Below are 20508 nucleotides of genomic sequence, written 5' to 3' on the forward strand. Positions count from 1 at the left end.
AGTTAATTCTCCTTCTCTATCCATTGTTGTCCTGTCAGACAAACAAGATATTTGTCATGCAGTACACTCACCAGCATGTCCTTGAAGTAGGAACTTGCCTGGCCTTCAGTGCTTTTGGCCCCAGCTCAATTTATTTTTCTCCTGTGCCCAGGCAGAGATTTTACTCCATTTAAAATCAGACCTGTAATCGTCAGCATTTGCAAGTAGGGTAGATGTAAGCATACTGGCCAGAAAGCAATTACTTCCATAGATTGCAGTTGGTTCTTCAGTGTGAACTTGGTCACGCATCAGTGGCCGTGAACACACTAGTCGTGGGCATTGCATTGGCCAACTGCCCCAGGCACATGCGTGAATCTAAAATAGAGTAAAGCAGCATGGAGATAGGAATCTGTATTTAAAAAGTAACACGCAAGGCATCCTGGAGTGTCTTTGAGAATATCGGATGGATAAGCAGATAAGTTATGAATAGCTAAAACTTTGTTCTACTCTTTCTTTCATTTTTGTTTTGGCAGACGAAGGGAGAAGTTTTGTGTTTTTGATACTGAGATAATACTGCTTTTTCTTTGGACTCCCACCCCTTGGAGTGTTAGTTTACAGAACTAGAGCACCTCGCAGAGTAGAGGGCTTCACCCATTACAAGGTCAGGCAGCACAAACAGTGGGCAACTCTGTTCCGTGTGAGTGAGTCTGAGAACGAGCTATTGATCAGTCCCACACATTTCCCATAGCCCCTCGGCTTGCCTCATTCTATCCCGAAAATGGCTCTTGTGCTTTAAATTCCTTGTTCTGTCTGACACCCCCCCCCCCCCCACCCCCTTGAGTATCTGCACCCTCTGTGAGGGCAGTGGTTTGTCCTGGACTCTTGTGGCCAGAGGCATCAATCCAAGTGTGGCCACTATCCATGTCTGATGCAGGCCCTCAGAGTTTCCTCATCACAATGAGACTACTTTTGGAAGGACAGTGTGTGCAACTTTTATTGGACAAGGATGATTTTGTTAATTAGAATAGAAGATGTAACAGGGCTAGTTACATCTGGGGGAGAGCAGGGAGAAGGAAGGAAGGGAAGTCTTCAACGCACTCCATGCTGATGAGCTCCTCCAAATTCAGTGCTGGGCAAGGGTTCCAGCCCGTGAACATTGACCATTCTTCATGCCACCACATTGATGCCACCACTAATTGGTGCAACACCTTGTATTCTGTCTCCAACCAGGTGGCATTAGCATCGATCTTGTTCTGTTAACCCCTCCCTGTCTCTCTCTCTCTCTTCCTCTGACTCCTTTCTTCCAATTCCCCACCCCTTTTCCTTCCTTCTCCTATCAGAGGGTTACCCTTCTCAGCCCTCTTCCCCTACTCTCTCACCTGTACCCACCTATGACCTCTCACCTGTTGGCCGGTGCTCCTGCCCCTTCCTTCCTCCCTCAATTTTTATTCTGGCACCTGCCTGGTTTTTTTTAATACCTAAGATGTTGGTTACTCATTACTGCCTGTGGATGCAGTGTGATCTGTGAGTTTCTCCAGCATGCTTGTGCTTTGCCTGGTGCGATTGTTTTTTGATGTTAATATGTGCACAGAACAACGTGCCACTGGCTAAACAGAGCTCTCATTGCTGTGGCTTCTCTGAACTGAATGAAACATCTGCCGTGGGGTGTGGTGTTGAACCAGAAAGACTTGATGCTGCCAGGCCTGATACCCGAATTAGGTGATCTCGGCCAGGGTCGCACCTCGTGAGCCTTGGCATCCTTTGAGCGGGTTCAGGGAAAATCTGCCACGTTTTGCATTGCCGATTGTTTTACTTGGTCTCTTGTTGGAAGTGCCAGATCCATTAGCATTGACTGAGATTGAGTTCTGGCTTGTTTGTGATGTCCCTCGGTCCAGTAACCCCAGGACGTTTATTCAGCTGGTTGCATTGATTGACCAAGTGCAAAGTCCTGAAAGCTTAAGTTTTGCATCGGACATTAACTGAGCAGGTGCAGTGTGCTGGAATGATCTGGAATATCGCAAGGAGGACCAACACCTTTAGCTTATCCCGAATTTCCTAGTCCAACTGCGAGTGCCGACTCACTCACGTCCAGCAAAAGGCGACGGGGGTGGGGGAAATTGCATGCAGCCAGGCCCACACTGCAGGCAAAGTGCACATGTGCCTGGTTTGGGCAGGATTTTTCAGATAACGATCAGCAGCTTCATTCCCGGATCAGCCTTTCTAATCAGCCGCTGGGTGAAGTGGTGATTAGGGCAGACATACTTCTTTGACAGAGATAAGGCACAACGGCACGGGGGATCTCTGATTTTTATTGCTCATTGGATAAAGTTGCCAAATGGGTGGGAAGGTCTGGTCCGAATTCCTAACTGATGCACTCAGAATTTGGGCCTGTTTGTGTTGGACATCCAAGGACTGTGCCCTGCGAATGCCTAAACTACATTTGCATGCAGTCTCACTGAGAGTTTCAAAGTGCTTTGGAGGGGCACAAATCTTCCTCTTACCGTTTTGGTCAACACTTTCTATCAACAAAATGTGATCTTTCACTATAAATTAGTGATTTGGAATGTGCTTGTTTATGGGCTTTTTGTGCACAACACAAAAGGCTATGAACCCCATTCACTTTTTATAGCTTTAATTTTGACATAAACGTGTTGGAATTTTTGAAGGGATTTTAAAGTCATTCCAGACACTCGATTCTGATCTCGTTTGACCTTTGCAAATAAAAACACAAGGCTGGAGAAATTCAGCAGGTCAAACAATGTCCTTCACGTAGCAAAGATAAAAGAGCCCTTCATCAAGGTACGAGCGAAATGTAGGCAAATAGTGGGGGGTGGGAAGGGGATTCCACAGGCAGTGGGTAATGGGTGAATAAGGGAGGGCACAGCAGCAAGCAGGGGGAGGGAGTTGGCTCTGTGAACGAAGGGGCTGGAGGAAAGAAGATGGGAAGAGAGGGAGAACGAGGAGTGGGCTAGGAGAAACCGATGCAGGTGTGGCTCCCTACAATCTTTATGGGTGGCCTTGGTTTGACAGTTCATGAAGGTATGGACAGACATGTCAGTGTGGAACAGAATTGAAATGGTTGGCCTTTGGGAGATCCCTGTCGTTGATGCAGACAGAGCAAAGGTGCTCAGCGAAGCGATTCCCCAGTCTGCGTCCAGTCTCTCCGATGTAGAGGAGGCCACAACGGGAGCAAGCAGATATACAAGTGAAATGTTGCATCACTTGGAAGGACTGTTGGGGCCCCTAAATGGTGGTGAGGGAGGGGGTGGGGCACTTCCAGTGGCTGTAGGGGAAGGCACCAAGGGGTGGGAAGGGATGAGGGAGTCATGGGAGGAGAGGTCCCTACAGCAGGTGGAGAGGGGATGTGTCTAGCTGGAAAAAAAATTTATTTTCCAGTCCAGATCAAAAAAATTCTTTACACCCAGTCCCCTGCAAGGATTCCATTCAATTCTCTCAATCCAACTGTCCCCATTGTAGCTGCTCTCAAGATGAGGTCTTCCAATCCAGATCAAAATATCCAAGATGCCTGACTTCCAAAAAGTGGCTTCCCCTCCACTACCATCAACCCTCACCCATATCATTTGCTGCTCATCTGCCCTGGTCCCCTCTTCTCCCAGACACAACAAAAACAGGATTCCCCTTGTCCTCACCTGCCATCCCATCAGCCTCTGTATGCAACACCTTATCCTCCATAATTTCCACCACCTACGAGATCCCGCCACCAGATACTCCTTTGCCTTCCTTAGGGACCACTCCTTCATCCACTCATCCCTTCCCACCAATCTCCCCCCTCTTTCCCTACCCCCCCTCACCTTGGCACCTTCCCCTGCGGCTGCAGGAGGTGCCATACTTGCACCCCCACCTCGAACCTCACCATCATTCAGGGCCCGAAACATGATCTCATTGACCTGTTTTTTTTTAAAAAGAGTTCTCCATTCAAACTGCCTGACAAAGTTTCTCAAAACTTTCTCATGGATTTATTGTGAACTTCATCTTTTTTTTATTAATTCAAGGAATGCGGACTTTGCCAGCTGAGATACATTTAACAGCCAACACCAATTGCCCTTGAGAAGGTAGTAGTGGGTGGCAACCTACTTGAACCATTGCACACCTTCAGTTGACCATATTTTGGGCTTGTATGAGGATGGGGACACTGACTTTGGGGATCAGGGGGTGTGTCACTTGTATGATGCAACATTGATATGTCCTTGGCAAATTAAAATGCTTGGGTAAACCTAATGCTTACAAATCTTGGATCCTCGATGCATGGAACACAAAGTCTTTCTGGATCCACTGTGGTAGTGAAATGGCAATGAATGGATGCTGCCTTGCATGCTTCTGTTTCCTTCATTGGCACGAGCATTGCGTGCAGGAGGAAATGGCTGATCATCCAGTGGGATCTTCAGCAAGGCACGAGGATATCATGGCTGAAAAATTCCTGTCCACTCTCATTTTGTTTAAAGATCACATACTTCCTTGGGTCTCACAAGCCCAGTGCTCTGACCTGACCCTCGAGGTTATGTCTATTTCCTCACACCCCACCACCCCCCCTCCCCCCCCCAACCCACCACAGGCTGTAATCTTCCTCTGTGTCGTGTAAACAGAGGGAAAGCCCAGGCATTTGCTGAGGATTCTTTTGACCTGCAATTAGATAAGGAAGCATGCAGATGCTGGGGCCCAGTGTAATACACAAACATGCTGGAGAAACCCAGCTGGTCAGGCAGCATCCGCAGGGTGTCCAGAGTAACTGACGTTTCCGTCCTGGATCCTTCGTTAGGCATGTGATGTCAGGTATACCAGATGAAGGGTCCAGACCTGAAATGTTCATGATTTCTTGCTTCCTGTGGACGCTGCATGACCTGCTGAGTTTCTAATTCGCAGAAACCCTTGAACTTGTGAGTGATTAACACGCTGCTGGAGATCCAGCTGCGCTGGGTGGGTCACGACTCCAGAATGGAGGACCATCGCCTTCCCAAGATCGTGTTATATGGCGAGCTCTCCACTGGCCACCGTGACAGAGGTGCACCAAAGAAAAGGTACAAGGACTGCCTAAAGAAATCTCTTGGTCCCTGCCACATTGACCACCGCCAGTGGGCTGATATCGCCTCAAACCGTGCATCTTGGCGCCTCACAGTTTGGCGGGCAGCAACCTCCTTTGAAGAAGACCGCAGAGCCCACCTCACTGACAAAAGGCAAAGGAGGAAAAACCCAACACCCAACCCCAACCAACCAATTTTCCCCTGCAGCCGCTGCAACCGTGTCTGCCTGTCCCGCATCGGACTTGTCAGCCACAAACGAGCCTGCAGCTGACGTGGACTTTTTACCCCCTCCATAAATCTTCGTCCGCGAAGCCAAGCCAAAGAAAAACAATGGACATGCATTGTTGCACCAAGCACCCTGTGTTTCCCACATCTTTCCAGGTGTCAAAGCATTTTGGGCCATCTTCCCAATACACACTATAGTGAACCCCCATCAACATCACACCTTGGTCTATAAAACATTTAAAGATTTATTAATTCCTCCCCTCCTGGAAGTAATCAACCAGATTGATAAAACACAAAGCTTACCAGATTCATTTAAAACAGCAATAATTACAGTAATACTAAAGCAAGGGAAAGATCCACTCGCACCAGCGTCATATAGACCAATATCTTTACTTAACACAGATTATAAGATAATAGTTAAACTATTAGCAAACAGATTAGCAGAGTATGTACCGAAAATGGTAAATCTAGACCAAACTGGATTTATTAAAAAAAGACGCACAACAGACAATATTTGTAAATTTATTAACTTAATTCATGCAGTAGAAGGGAGTAAAGCGCCAACAGTAGCAGTTGCTTTAGACACAGAGAAGGCCTTTGACAGAGTAGAATGGAATTATTTATTCAAAGTATTGCAAAAATTCAGTTTACCAGAGAAGTATATTAATTGGATTAAAGCATTATATAAGGGACCATTGGCGAAAGTGACAGTAAATGGATATATATCAAAGCAATTTAACTTAAGCAGGTCAACACGGCAGGGATGCCCACTATCACCTCTATTGTTCGCATTAGCTATAGAACCACTAGCAGAATTGATGAACAGAAAATAATATAAAAGGGATAAAAATAAAAGACAAGGAATATAAAATCAGTTTATTTGCGGATGATGTTAGAGTATACTTAACAGAACCAGAACTATCAATAAAAGAATTATATAAGAAATTGAAGGAATATGGAGAAGTGTCGGGTTACAAGATTAACGTAAATAAAAGTGAAGCAATGCCTATGAATAATGTGGATTTCTCAAAATTTAAGAAGGAATCACCATTCAGATGGCAAATGCAAGCAATAAGATACCTAGGTATACAAATAAATAAAAATCTCGGCCAACTATATAAACTCAATTATTATCCACTAATGAAAAAATTACAGGACGATTTAGAGCATTGGAAAGATTTACCATTAACACTAATAGGAAGGATAAACTGTATTAAAATGAACATTTTTCCAAGGATATTATACCTATTTCAGGCATTGCCAATACACCTGACAGAGAAATTCTTCAAGGAGTTTAAGAAAATAATAAGGAAATTTTTATGGAAAGGGGGGAAACCGAGGATAGCACTAGATAAATTAACAGAATGGTATAAACAAGGAGGCTTACAACTTCCAAACTTTAAAAATTATTATAGAGCCGCACAATTAAGATACCTATCAGATTTTTATCAAACAAGGGAAAAGCCAGATTGGACTAGATTAGAATTAGATAAAATAGGGGAAAAGATACCTGAACACATATTATATAAATGGGATGAAAAATTGGTACAACATGGAAGTTCTCCAGTATTACATCATCTACTCAATATTTGGAAGAAGATTCATGTAGAAAGAAATAAAACAAATTATCAATTACCAAAACTAATATTGACGCAAAATAAGTTGCTCCCTTTTACAATAGATAACCTTTCCTTTAGAGAATGGGAGAGATAAATACAATATAACTCAAGATACAGTGCTGGCATATTACCAATTGAGATCCTACTTGAAGGACAAATTAGGAAGCAGTTTGAGGTTACCAGAGGGAAGTAACTTTGAATATGTGATTACAGATACATTGATAATCAAAAGATTTATAACAAATATGTATATTAAACTGCAAGAAAAGGAGAATGAGGAAACAAATGGTAAAACTAAACAAAAATGGGAACAAGATTTAAATATAAAGATAAAAAAGGAAACATGGGAGAAGTTATGTTCTGGAACGATGAGAAATACAATAAATATGAGGTTACGTATGATACAATATAACTGGATACACAGGCTATACATTACACCTCAAAAGTTAAATAAATGGGACCCAACAGTATCTGATAGATGTTTTCGATGTAAAAAAGAAATGGGAACAACAATTCATGCAATCTGGACATGTGAGAAAGTAAAAAAATTTTGGGAAGATCTAAACCAAATATTAAATAAAATTACAGAAAACAATATACCAAAGAATCCAGAGATCTTCCTCCTAAGTAACATAAAAAACAAAGAATTTGGAATTGATTTGGATGATGGTTTATGGTGTGAAAAATAAAAAATTTAAAAAAAACATCACATCTTGGCCATTTCAAACTTCCATGACAGACTAGCCTCTATTTTTCTGACACCTTTTGTTTTAGAACATAAAGCATAGACCAGGGGTGTCAAACTCAAATTCACAGAGGGCCAAAATTAAAAACTTGGATTAAGTCGTGGGCCAAACTAAATATTTATTGAAAATTTTCAACAACATCTCCATGTTTTCTCTTCATTCAACATATTGTAATGTTAAACTTCTTCTTATTAAAATAAATGTTTAATAATAGTTTTGGTTAAACTCTTTCCAGAAGAAGCATTAACAAATGAGAAATAAAATATTTAATAAATAATATTTCTCTCTAGCCTTTAAGCTCTTTTTAAATGTATTTTTTTCACAAGCCAACAAGTCAAAAAAATAACAACTTGCTTCAATGAAAATCCAATCTTTCAACTATGAACAGTCCAAAGTTAACCAAAGAAAATATTAATCCAAGTTTAGCTTGCTACACTGTGATTTACTCTGATGCACCTGGGTCTAAACCAGATACTTGGCATCTCTTCTTAGATGCAAGTTCATCAAACTCTGGGGTCAGAGTTTGCCTCCCACCTGTCTTGAAAGGTCCTGTTTTCTGTCTTTCGTTTGGCCATTTTTCGTAAGGGGTTTATTACATGTGAGTTGGGCGACAGGTCGCAGATGCTAATGAATGTAAAGAGAGGAGGTGGGGGCGATTAGCGGACTGACAGGCCGGCGCCAACGCATTTGCAAAGCATTCTGGGATTTGTAGTATTAGCTGTGCACACGCTATACTGATGCGGCGGCCAGTGGGCCAGCTCTAATACATATTTGATATGATCTTGCAGGCCAAATATAATTATATCACGGGCCAAATTTGGCCCGTGGGCCTGAGTTTGACATGTGTGGCATAGACCTTTACAGCACAGTATAGGCCTATCGGCCCACAAAGCTGTACTGACCTATATAAAACTATACCACAACAATCTAACTTTCCCCCACCTCACACCCCAAACCCTCTATTTTTCTTATTTATGTGTCAAAAGGTCTTTTGAATGTCTCTTTTGACCCAGCTGGTAGAATCACTACTCCACAGTGCTAGAAACTTGAGTTCAGTTCTGATGTCAGAGGCTGTCTTTATGGAGTTTGCAAGTTCTCTGCATGGGATTCCTCTGAGTTCTAAAGATGTGTGGGTTAGTAGGTTAATCTGCCATTGTAAAGTATAGTGGTGGGTGATAGAATCTGTGGGGAAAATTTAAGAATAGAAAAATTGAGATTACTGTTGGTTTGTTGGAAGTGGATGGTTGCTGGTCAGTGCAGACTTGGTGGGCTGACAGACCTGCTTCTGCGCTGTATCTCTGTGTGATTCTAATTGTATGGGTTAAAGCAAGCCTCACCTTTGGGCCTTTCAGGATGAGCCCTCACACTGTGTCGCTACATTTAGTGAGGTTCTCTGCCAGGCTTGCCACCTACTTCTCCGGGGGATATCAGGCCTCCTCCTTTCTCCCACGGTACACCATCTCACACTTATTCTCTGCCAATTCTTGCTGCCTGGGATGATATATGAAGAATGGTTGTAGAAATGGATGGGGCTGGGGGGGGGGGTGGGGGGAGGTGGGCAAGGTCAGTATCAGTACCTTGAGCCAATCGGACGCAATGTACCCCTTTCCTGCTCCCTTTTATTTGATCTTTGGGGTTAAATTGAGTAAAACTCTCCCAGGTGAAAGTATTGTTCCTCTGAGCAGTTTAGTTTGTTCCTTTTTATCTTAATTGTCATTATCACTTGTCAAGGTTCATGATGTGTTTATTTTCAGTCATCTATTCCCATCTTAGCCAGGTCGAGGGTCTTGCTCTGTTAAACATTGCCAGATGCAAGTGAGATATCTATCAGTTTGGTTACTAGGATTCTGGACAACAGGATTGCTTTATTGGGAGGTGAAGGATGAATGATGAATTAGAATTGGGTAATCGAATGGATTCTCAGTACGATGCACTGTAGATAAGAAAACTCTGGGCACAAGGACACAATGATGTGCTGTTTCAGGTGACCAATGCTCAGCATTGTCAACTCAGATACATATTGATGTCCTGTCGTCACTAGTGCTCTTGCCTGCCTAAGAGAAGTGAACTGTACGTGATTGGGCGTCTGTCAAAGGGGACTTCTCATTGGCAGTGATCCACGTTCTGAATGGTTGACCCAGCAGTAAATAATTGCTTTCCATCAGACGATCATAAGTTTATTCTTCAATACATTGTACTTCTTACTTGCTGCAGGTGAACAGCTACTTGTATACTGCACGTAGTTGAATTTAAAAGTAATACATGGTAAATAAAAAAAGATGGATAGTAATAAATATGAACAGTAAATCCTAGTGCAACTTTACATCAGTGCAGACAGTTATTTTATGGAGTGGGTGCTCTCCCTCACGAGTGTAACAAGGGGAGGTTTAAGAGCTCGATGGCTGTCAGAGAGAAACTGTTCTTGAACTTGGAGGTACTGGTCTTCAGGCTTCTGGCTGAAGGGAGCGGTGAGAAGCGGTTGTGACCAGGGTGATGGGGATCCTTTGTGATGATGGCGTAAAGTGAAAACCCAGTGTTGGAGAAACTCAGCCGGTCAAACAGTGGCAAAGATAAAGATACGTAATCAAAGTTTCGGGCATGAGCCCTTCATCAATGCATGGAAAACTTATTGGCAGGCGCCCAAAAAAAAATGTAAGGGGGAAGAGCACAGTCTCACAGGCAGGAGGTAATAGATGGAGAAGGGAGGGAGGGCATGGCAGCAAACGAGAGGAGCTAAGGGAAAGAAATCTAGAAGTCAATGTTAATGCCATCCCATGTTAATGCAATCTCTCCTCATAAGCCAGCCCTTTCAACCCTGGAATCAACCTGGAATCTTCTCTGCACCACCTCCAAAGCCAGTAGATCCTTCCTTGAGTAAGGAGACAGAACTGCACGCAGTACTTTGTACAGTCGCAGCATTCCAATCCCACGCTGTCCGTAAGGAGTTGGTACGTTCTCCCAGTGACTGCCTGAGTTTTCCCTGGGGGCTCCGGTTTCCTCCCACTGTTCAGTGAACTAGGGGGGGGTGTAGGTTAATTGGACAGCATGGGCTAGTGGGCTGAAAGGGCCTATTACCATGGTGTCTACATTTAAATTTAAATTGATTTAGATTTAAAACTTGAGGGCAGGTCCCTGCAGTTCAGGATCTGTCTTGGTCTCAGTGTTAAGATTCCTGGATCAGTACAGTCACTAACCATGGTTATACAAAGTGGACCTTGCTGGGCCCTAATAACAGTCGGCCATTCCATCACCAATCATTCCTAGTTCCAGTATTTTTCGCTGGCCTTCCTGACAGAAGATCCATGGGAATTCCTCACCTTGCCCCAGATAATCTCTTCTCCTGGCTCCATCCTTACCTGGCTTCATAGGACAAGAACAGGCCCTTCCAGACCACTAGCCCACGCCACCTGATGTGACCAATTCACCTCAAACCCTACGACTTTGGAACATAGGAGGAAGCCCAAGTAGTCACAGGTAGAGCAGACAAACTCTTTGCAGACAGCAGAGGATTCAAACCCAGGTGACTGGTGCTATGCTACCCCAGTGGTTCTCAACCTTCTTTCTCATAGCACCCACATAGCACCTTAAGTAATCTCTTACTAACCATAGGTGCTTTATGGTTCTCAAACTTTATATTTCCACTCACCTACCACTTTAAGTAATCCCTTACTAACCACAAAGCACTTATGGTTTATTTAAGGCAGTAGGTGAGTGGGAAAGGAAGGTTGAGAATCACTGCTCTAGACGTAATTGTAACTGAAATATTTTGCTTGAGAAAATTTGTCATTGGCCCATTCCCTTTGGAGTGATGAAACCGTGCACATAATGAGTCAATTAGGTGCGATTAAAACAGTGGTTCTTAACTTTCCTTCCCACTCACATTCCACCTTAATCAATCCCTTACTAATCACAGAGCACCGATGGCATAGAGATCGCTTAAAGAAGTATGTTAGCGGGAAGAAAAAGTCTGAGGACCACTGCTACTCTCACTATGCCCTCGACTGCAGCTCTCATTTCTAAGCTGTCAGTTGCACTTGTACATTAGCCTCCGGCCCAGCTCCACGCTATATTGGCCATTAAAAAAAAAAAAAAATCTCCTGTGGCCACCACAATGTTGCATCTGGGATTCTCCATGTTCTCTTGAATTCCATGTCCTGCTCCAGTATGGATTGCATATTGCAGATTTCCACTGAAATCCAAGAGGTTCCAAGGATTTGAAAATCTCCAGACTTTGCCCTTAATCCTCTGCTCCATTCCAATTCCTCCAAGCCTCAGCTATCATTGTCTGCCACTGTGCACCTCTGAGCCAAATGACACCATAGCTTCATTCCTCTTTCACCTTCAAACCTCCCCTGGAAATAGGTCATTTGGTGAAAAGTTAGTTTTCCTCTCTGCGAGGGCCACTTTTCTGTGTGCCTTTTCACCAACGAAAGTTGACAGGCTTTCTGGGTTTCTGAAGGAATCACTCCCCTTGGTGTTGCCTTCCCCTCCTTTGAACAGCCCCTCACCACGTTTTGCAAATGCTGCGGAAAATGAATGTGTGGTGGTCTTGTCTGGTCTTCTAACGGGGTTATTTCTCTGACTTGCAGTGGGTCGCCCTCGGATGTTTGGAGACAATCCCATGGAGCCGGGCATTGGTGTCATCCAAGATCGGCAAAGGCAGCGAGATTACGGCATCCAGATCAGGTTCATTCAAGATGCGCAAGAAGAAGGAGTGGGGAGGGCAGCGCACCATCCCAGTGACCCGAACAAATCCGGGTCTTATGGGGTGAGCATCAGGGTGCAGGGGATCGACGGGCAGCCGTATGTGGTGTTGAACAGCAGCCAGGAAGGACATGTGCGGATGTATGAGCCTCCTCCCCAGAACGGCTACTTCCATCAAGGTGGCTTTAATACATATTCCGGACCTGGCCCTTATGGGAGAGGGCAGAGCAATGTACCCATGAATGGCCACTCCACCTTCCCTGAGAGCCAACCCTTCTCTCCCCCTTATCCACAGTTAGCAGGAGCGGAGAAGGGCGATGTGAAACCCAGGCAGTTGCTCAATTACCAGAAGCATCCTGAAATCCTCAAGCCATATGACCCTGGCGAGTGCCCCCCGAAGCGGCAAAGCCTAGCCTGTGGGAAGAATGGAGACGTGCCCAAGTCAGAACTGCCAGAGAAGATGGACGTGGGAAGGTCGGGCTCAGTGCAGGAGCAAAGCCACCTAGGCAGGGCTCCAGCCCAGGGCGACCTGGCCAAGAAACTGGTGGGTCCCGTGGGCAGAACGGCACCCGGCAGAGGCCCTCAGGCCAGTGTGGACGAGCCACGGCCAGACTTGCTGCCCTTGCGCCGGCAGGATTCTGGTGGAAGAGTGCAGGAGGTGTGCCACCCTTCTTCGGCAACCTCGACGCCACCTGACCCCAAACTGACTCCCTCCGGCAAGTGGTGGGCAGACGATGCGGACGAAGAGCTCTCGGCTGGCAATGTTAACCGGCATGCCAACAGGAGGTACATTCCCTTCTTCCCAGGCACCGGCCGGGACATCGACTCAGACCACATCCCCGGCGTGGATGAACTGATCGACAAGTTTGATGGCAAAGGCCATCGGCGGAGCAGGTCGGCGAGGAGGAACCGAATCGACCCGGAGGATCGCAAGCGATCGCGAAGCGCCGACAGCGCCTTCCCACTGAAATCTCCAGGCGGTTTCACTCGCCCTGATGGGAAGTCGGCACCATCCAGTGAGCATCTGCTCAGACCCACACAGCTGCGCCGTCAGAATGCACTTTCTGCAAGTTTCAGCGGCGGCAGCCCCCACGCCGCGACACCTGGCCCCCACGACCACTGTTCAGCGTGGCCGTCAGCCAGTCTGGGAGATCTGCCGGGCAGTGACCTCCAGAGCCAGACCGAAGCTGACGGAGGAGCGACCGGCGAGCCCTTTGCAAGACACTCCGCCCTGCCGGCAGAGGCAAGCGCGGAACCCGAGGGCAAGAGGGAGGGAACAGCGCCTAGCCCGCAGATAAAGCAGTGCCAAGCGGCCCCCTCCTTCCTTGGGGTCAGCAAGAAGGGTCAGGATCCCCTGACAAGCCGCAACCTCGTTGGGCCGGTGAGCATCTGAGCTGAATCTTTCCGAGGGGTTTGTTATTTCCACAGGTGGTGGCATCTTTCAAACGAGTTGTTACATTTGTTCATTTTTGGGGGGGGGACGGGGCGGGAGGGTGGGTAGAACAGGGCATCCTGTGGGTAGGCACTTTCAGGAGGCCAAAATACCCTGATGTAAAGCTGCATATTCTACCCCTATGTGGCTGTTGGGAGGCCACCTGAAAGTGGAGAACCTGGCCAGGAGGAGCACTTACCTAATCCTCCTACTATAGGTATAATCTCCGGCTCAGAGAATCCCCCGTGCACCTGAAAGCAGCAGTGGGACTATGGCCACGGTCCACAGGACCTGGCGCTTGCTCTCCTGCCGGTACGTTCAGGTGACAGAAAGGCATCTTCTCCACGGCCACACGAGCGTCCCAGCTCCACTCCCCCAGCCGCGTCTGTCGGCGCATTATCTACGTCTGAGCACCTGAAAGCGGCTGGTGATTCACCACAAACTGAGACCCTCTAACCAGAGGGTAGAGTAAAATTTCTCCAGGAAGGCACCAGTGTTTAGGTGTTAGCGCTTTCCTTGCAAGACTTTCAATTGTTTTGTGCTATTGAAAACTTCTCAGGTGATTAGGTTGAAGTGACATTATTTCACACAAAAAAAAGGGTTGAGTTTGAGTGACTTTTCAGAAGTATCTAAGTGTTCCAGGTGTGCCGATGAGAAACCCCTATTAACCCCGACACGGCACTGTCTGTCTCATGGAATTTTCTCATTTCCTTCCTGAAGCTTTATTCTCTCTCGACTTCCAATGGATTCCATGGCCACAGGGAACCTTTTTCCTGCCTACGTGGGCCAGCGATCAAGTTTGAGAGGTGTCACAGCTAATTTCCAGGCCTGCAAAGCCCATGCATTGTAAAGTAGGTAATTAACCTCTCCCAACCCCTGCCAGTAGAGGGGTTCTCTGCAGTGGAGACTGGAGATTTGCTGATGCAGTTTCTATCTGATGTACTTTTTCTAGACTTACCTGCGCTTGTTTAAAAATGTTTTCACTGCCATCATGGTTCAAATGGAATGACTTCTCAAGTCTTCCTCTTCTTTTTTGTATATTTTATTTATAATTCAAAATAAGGCATGCAATCAAAAAATAAAGAACAAATATACATAATGTTTTAACCCCTATAATCTCCCCCTCCGCACTAACTACCCCAAAAGGAAGAAACAAAAAACAGGAGTTCAACGCATATAATAATCAGTCACTGTGTTTGGTGCAACCCCACCCAAGGGAGGAGAAAAAAAATCCAAATATTTCATATTTGGGCTCCACGCCTTAACAAAAAAAAAAATCATTATGCAAATTATATGTGAACTTTTCCAATGGAATACAGGACCTCATTTCCATATGCCACCTTTGAATGCATAAATCAGTTACATTTTTCCAAGTGATAGCTAAACATTTTCTCACCACAGCTAATGCTAATCTTAAAAACACAATTTGAAACTTATCTAGTTTTAATTCCAAACTCAGTTTTTTTAATGAAACCCAATAAAAATGCCACGGGATCAAATGGAAGTTTAAATTTGAATAAACCTTCTAAAAATTCCATAATTCTACTCCAAAAAAGTTACACTACTTCACACAACCAGAGTGAATGTAAAAAAGAACCAACGTGTTTACCTCGTGTTCCTCCTCTCTTACTTCTTTTCAGACTATGTACACAGAAGATTGTGCTTGGTTTGAATTCCAGAAATTAACAACTTTTTTTTGGGTCTGTAGTTTCCCTGGGTTGAGTCACATGGTTGTAGTTCTTGCTTGAGTGGATTGGTTTCAGTTTTTAGACACACAGCATGGTTACAGGCCATTTCAGCCCACGAGTCTGTGTTGCCCAATTTGCACCTACCCCTCTGGAACGTTTTTGATTGGTGGGAGGAAATCGGAGCCCCCGGATAAAACCCTCATAGGGAGAACATACAAACTCCTTACAGACAGTGCGGGATTGGAATCCCAATCCCAATCGCTGGCGCTGTAAAGGCATTGCACTAACTGCTACATCAATCTTGCTGCCCTGAGACAGTAGGCTGTGAAAGATGGGCATTGGGAGAGGGCTAAGACTGCAAGCCTTCCACTCTTGTGTTGCAGCTCCTTGGTACGTCTCTCCCACCTGCATCTCCAATAAGCAAGGTATCTAATGCGGGTACAGTGAGCCTGTGCAGGAGAAAGGTTCCCCTTCAAACTTTCCCGGCTTGGTTGTCAGAATCAGAGAATGGGGTGAGAAAAGAGGAAGGCGAGGAGACTCACCCCTAACCTCGTTATTGGCAGTACATCCAGAGATGTCTCAGTAATATGAACTTGGCCAATTTGTGTCCTCGTGTACTTGGTGTGATGAAAAAGCCATGCAGGAAATGCCAGGGTCTCAGGTCGCTCAGTGTTCAGTCTCTCTCATTTGAATTGGCAAGAATTTTTCGATTTAAATTTAGACATACAGCATGGTAACAGGCCCAGGAGCCCATGCCCCCCAAAATACACCAATTATTGAAGGGTGGGAGGAAACAGACACAGAGCCCCTAGAAACTCCTTACAGATAGCGTGGGATTCGAACCTGCGTCGCTGGTGCTGGAATATCGCCATGTCATTGGTAATCATATTTTGTTATGCTGTAAAAGTCTTTTGTCCCTTTATGCACAGTTTCCAAAACTTCCTCTGTATTTTGCAGAACTTTTATGGTGTCTGATGCTGTCATTACAGTCTCAAACACTGGACAACAAATTCTTTCAAAAAGTTTGCTTCCTGAAAAAAAATTGGGGATTATGATAGACAGCTTCAAGCTGAACACAAAGATCATTTCAGATTTGCTGTATCACTTAAGAAGTTGGAGAAACACAAAATTAACTTTTATTGAATTAATATGTTTAATCGCATAATGATTGCGTTAGTTTAATTGACCTAAAAATGTTTTGCAGCTGATTTTCATTTGTACTCAGCATCTGATGCCTCTCGAGTCAGTGTCCAACAATAGTCAGCCGGCATTGATAGATTCCAGTTGCCCTGATATCGCGTTTCCATGGTTGCAACATCCTGGTGAAACCTTTCACCATGTTCGTCACTGACAGCACCAAGAAGTTCAAGTGAAAATGCAGAAAATGAATTTTCAATTATATGTTGCACTTCAGGATTTTCTATGTTTAAAATATGACAGGAAATTACAAAAATAGGTTGTATCTAAAATTCAGATGTGATGAGAAAATTTTAAGGTGATTTTTGTGGTCAGCTGTCCAAAATCCATTAAGAAAATACACCCTAAAGTGTTCAGGAAGCAAAATCTTCATTGTCCAGTGTTATCAGTTTGCTTAAACAGTATTTCATCAACTGGATATTTAGCTGAATTTTAAGATACACTTCATTATGTTTTTAACAGCAATTTTTGCAATGTTTTTAAAAATGCTTTTAGGTAACCCCTGACCTTTTGAAAGATCAACAAACAAATGAAGAGACAGCAAAACAGATCCTGTACAACTACCTTAAAGTGGGGTGGGTATCCAAATCGAGCAAATGCTGTGTTGTGTTCTGCAAGTATTGTCTCGGGACGAAATAAATGTTAAATGCTAATTTTTCCAGAAATCATTCAAGGTCAAATGAATTATTTTAAAGGAGATCTCGAGGTCTTGACATCAGAAATTATTTGTTTGATTTTTTTTTTAAATCTGCCCTAGATTTGGGGAGTTTGCCTTTGGGTATGTCAATTGGTTATGCTCTCTGGCAAACTGCAACTGAAAGAAATTTAATGCTTTGCTGGAATAACCTCTGTTAATGGATCTTTTGTTTATGGGAGATAGATGGGTTTTGTTTGAAATTTTCCTGTGTTCAAATACAAATTATTCCAAGGGCCAAGGGAGTTTCAATGCATAGGTTGACTTAAATAGGAATGCTTAATGAGGGGACCACATTTTTGTTTCTACTGATTCTGTTGGGAATTATTCATCCAGAGTGTAGTACACAGTACAGGACAGGAACAGGCTCTTTGTCTACAATGGTCTGTGCTGACCATGACTGCAATTCAAACCAGCCATTCTTAACCTTGTTTTGGCTCTGGCCCTCTTTGGACTCTGCTCAAAGTTTACGGGGATCTTTCCCATGAAGCAGTCAAATTTAGTTGGTTTCTTCCATACTTCTACCAACTGCATAAAAAGAAAGAATACAAAATGTTCATGATTTCTGTCAGTGCCTTTGAGCATGAGTGATTTTACTTTTACCTGCACAGGGTCTATTACCTGCCGGTCTAAATACTGTTTACATGTTGCTGTCATATGTGGTTCAACCACTTCCTGGGCAACATGTTCTTGGCACCTATTGTCCCCCTCTAACCTTAAAACTATGCCCCCTAGTATTTGACATTTCTACCCTGGAAGGAAAGTATCCAATGATCTATCCTTTCTCTATTTCAAGTTTACTATAATCTGTCTGTACATGTACAGCCTGATGAAACAGCATTTCTCTGGACGATGGGGGCACACTCATGTACACATGATACATTTTTACACATTGTATAAAAATATAAAATAACTGTACAAATATTATATCACAACTTCTATTGGGTTGTCCCTTTCTCCAATACTCCAGAGAAAACAATTCCAATTTTGTCCAATCCATTTTCATTGCCAGTACTCTCCAATCTTCAGCGCTTGACGTCCTGCTTTGCGGAAACTGCCAAAATGTTTGGCCTGGAAGTCAGCCTGAAGAAAACTGAGGTCCTCCATCAGCCAGCTCCCCACCATGACTACCAGCCCCCCCACATCTCCATCGGGCACACAAAACTCAAAACGGTCAACCAGTTTACCTATCTCGGCTGCACCATTTCATCAGATGCAAGGATCGACAATGAGATAGACAACAGACTCGCCAAGGCAAATAGCGCCTTTGGAAGACTACACAAAAGAGTCTGGAAAAACAACCAACTGAAAAACCTCACAAAGATAAGCGTATACAGAGCCGTTGTCATACCCACACTCCTGTTCGGCTCCGAATCATGGGTCCTCTACCGGCATCACCTACGGCTCCTAGAACGCTTCCACCAGCGTTGTCTCCGCTCCATCCTCAACATCCATTGGAGCGCTTTCATCCCTAACGTCGAAGTACTCGAGATGGCAGAGGTCGACAGCATCGAGTCCACGCTGCTGAAGATCCAGCTGCGCTGGGTGGGTCACGTCTCCAGAATGGAGGACCATCGCCTTCCCAAGATCGTGTTATATGGCGAGCTCTCCACTGGCCACCGTGACAGAGGTGCACCAAAGAAGAGGTACAAGGACTGCCTAAAGAAATCTCTTGGTGCCTGCCACATTGACCACCGCCAGTGGGCTGATATCGCCTCAAACCGTGCATCTTGGCGCCTCACAGTTTGGCGGGCAGCAACCTCCTTTGAAGAAGACCGCAGAGCCCACCTCACTGACAAAAGGCAAAGGAGGAAAAACCCAACACCCAACCCCAACCAACCAATTTTCCCCTGCAGCCGCTGCAACCGTGTCTGCCTGTCCCGCATCGGACTTGTCAGCCACAAACGAGCCTGCAGCTGACGTGGACTTTTACCCCCTCCATAAATCTTCGTCCGCGAAGCCAAGCCAAAGAAAAAGAACTCTCCAATCCAGGTAGCATTCTACTGAACTGCTTCTGCACCCTCTCCAGACCTTCCAAGACTTTATCGTAATGCCAGAACCCCATGCAATGTTGCAAATGTGGTTTAAATGAAGTTTCATGAACTGTTTAATTCTTTCCATTTGATTGAAGGCTCCCTATCTATTCCTCTCCCCTATGAGCTGGAATTCACCACCTTGTTTGTGCAGGTCTTGGCCCACTGGCTGACTGGTTTATGGAGACCATGTCAGACAAACTTGTTGGCCACCATTTTGACCATGGCGCGGATGGTGGGGTGCACCAGGTTGTGGATAGGCTTGAAAATCTGGTGCCTCTATGCAGCCGGAACGATGGGACGTCGCGCAGCAGTGTCAGGTTATCTGGGCCGACTGGGACGTCCTCCACCCTGAGACTGGAGGTGGCTGTCCTATACCCTGGGATCTCAGGGTCCTGCTGCTGCGCTTTGGTGATGGCCACGTAATGCCCTTGGGACAGGGCATGTACCAATTCAATTGTGGGGCATGACAGAGCATCGGCTACCACTTTGTTTTACCCCACGATATTTTGAATGTCTGTGGTAAACTCAGACACATAGGGCAAAGGCCCCTGCTGTCCGGGTGACCACGGTCTGAAACCTTATGGAAAGTGAAAGTTAGTGGCTTCTGGTCAGCGAACACCCTTAAATGGTGGCCTTCCAAAAAGTAACAGGAATGTCATCACCAGGTATGACTCCTGGTCGAAAGTGTTATATTTGAGTTCTGGGGGCTGAGGTGTCTGCTAAAAAAGGCCAGGGGTTGCCACTGCCCATGATGAGTTGTTCTAGTATGCCCCTTCCGCCGTGCTGGAGGTGTCAACGGTTAGAGTGGTAGGTGCCTCCGGTCTACAGTAGACCAAGAAAGTTGGATTGGCCAGCGCATCATTAGCATGTTTGGAATGCCCTTGCAGACTCCTCGGCCTAAGCAATGTCTTTCGTCATCAGCGCAAAGACGGGGCGCATGATGTGGCCACTGCCGGTATGAACCTATAGTAAAAGTTTATCATACCGCAGAATTCCTGCAGTCCTTTCACCGTGTGTGGCTTAGCAAAATGCTGGACCTTCTCGGGTGGGGGGGGGGTGTGGGCCATGTAGCCCCATGTCTGTTAATCCTGTGTCCTAGGAAATTGATTGTGTCCAGACAAAACTGGCACTTAACGGGGTTGAACACAC

General features: G+C 45.2%; 1 protein-coding gene across 4 annotated transcripts in view; it reads left to right on the top strand.

The window, feature by feature from the left end:
- The window catches only part of cgnl1 (cingulin-like 1), a 185005-nt gene that overhangs the window by 16161 nt on the left and 148336 nt on the right, over window positions 1-20508 (top strand). For all 4 annotated transcript variants that reach the window (XM_069911437.1, XM_069911434.1, XM_069911436.1 and 1 more), the window contains exons 2-3: window positions 12198-13693; window positions 17125-17204. In XM_069911437.1, the coding sequence (XP_069767538.1) occupies window positions 12212-13693; window positions 17125-17204 (1562 nt within the window). In that variant the 5' untranslated portion in view covers window positions 12198-12211. The remainder of the gene's footprint in view (window positions 1-12197; window positions 13694-17124; window positions 17205-20508) is intronic.

Source organism: Narcine bancroftii, chromosome 14, assembly GCF_036971445.1.
Source record: "Narcine bancroftii isolate sNarBan1 chromosome 14, sNarBan1.hap1, whole genome shotgun sequence".
In the NCBI taxonomy this organism is placed as follows: domain Eukaryota; kingdom Metazoa; phylum Chordata; class Chondrichthyes; order Torpediniformes; family Narcinidae; genus Narcine; species Narcine bancroftii.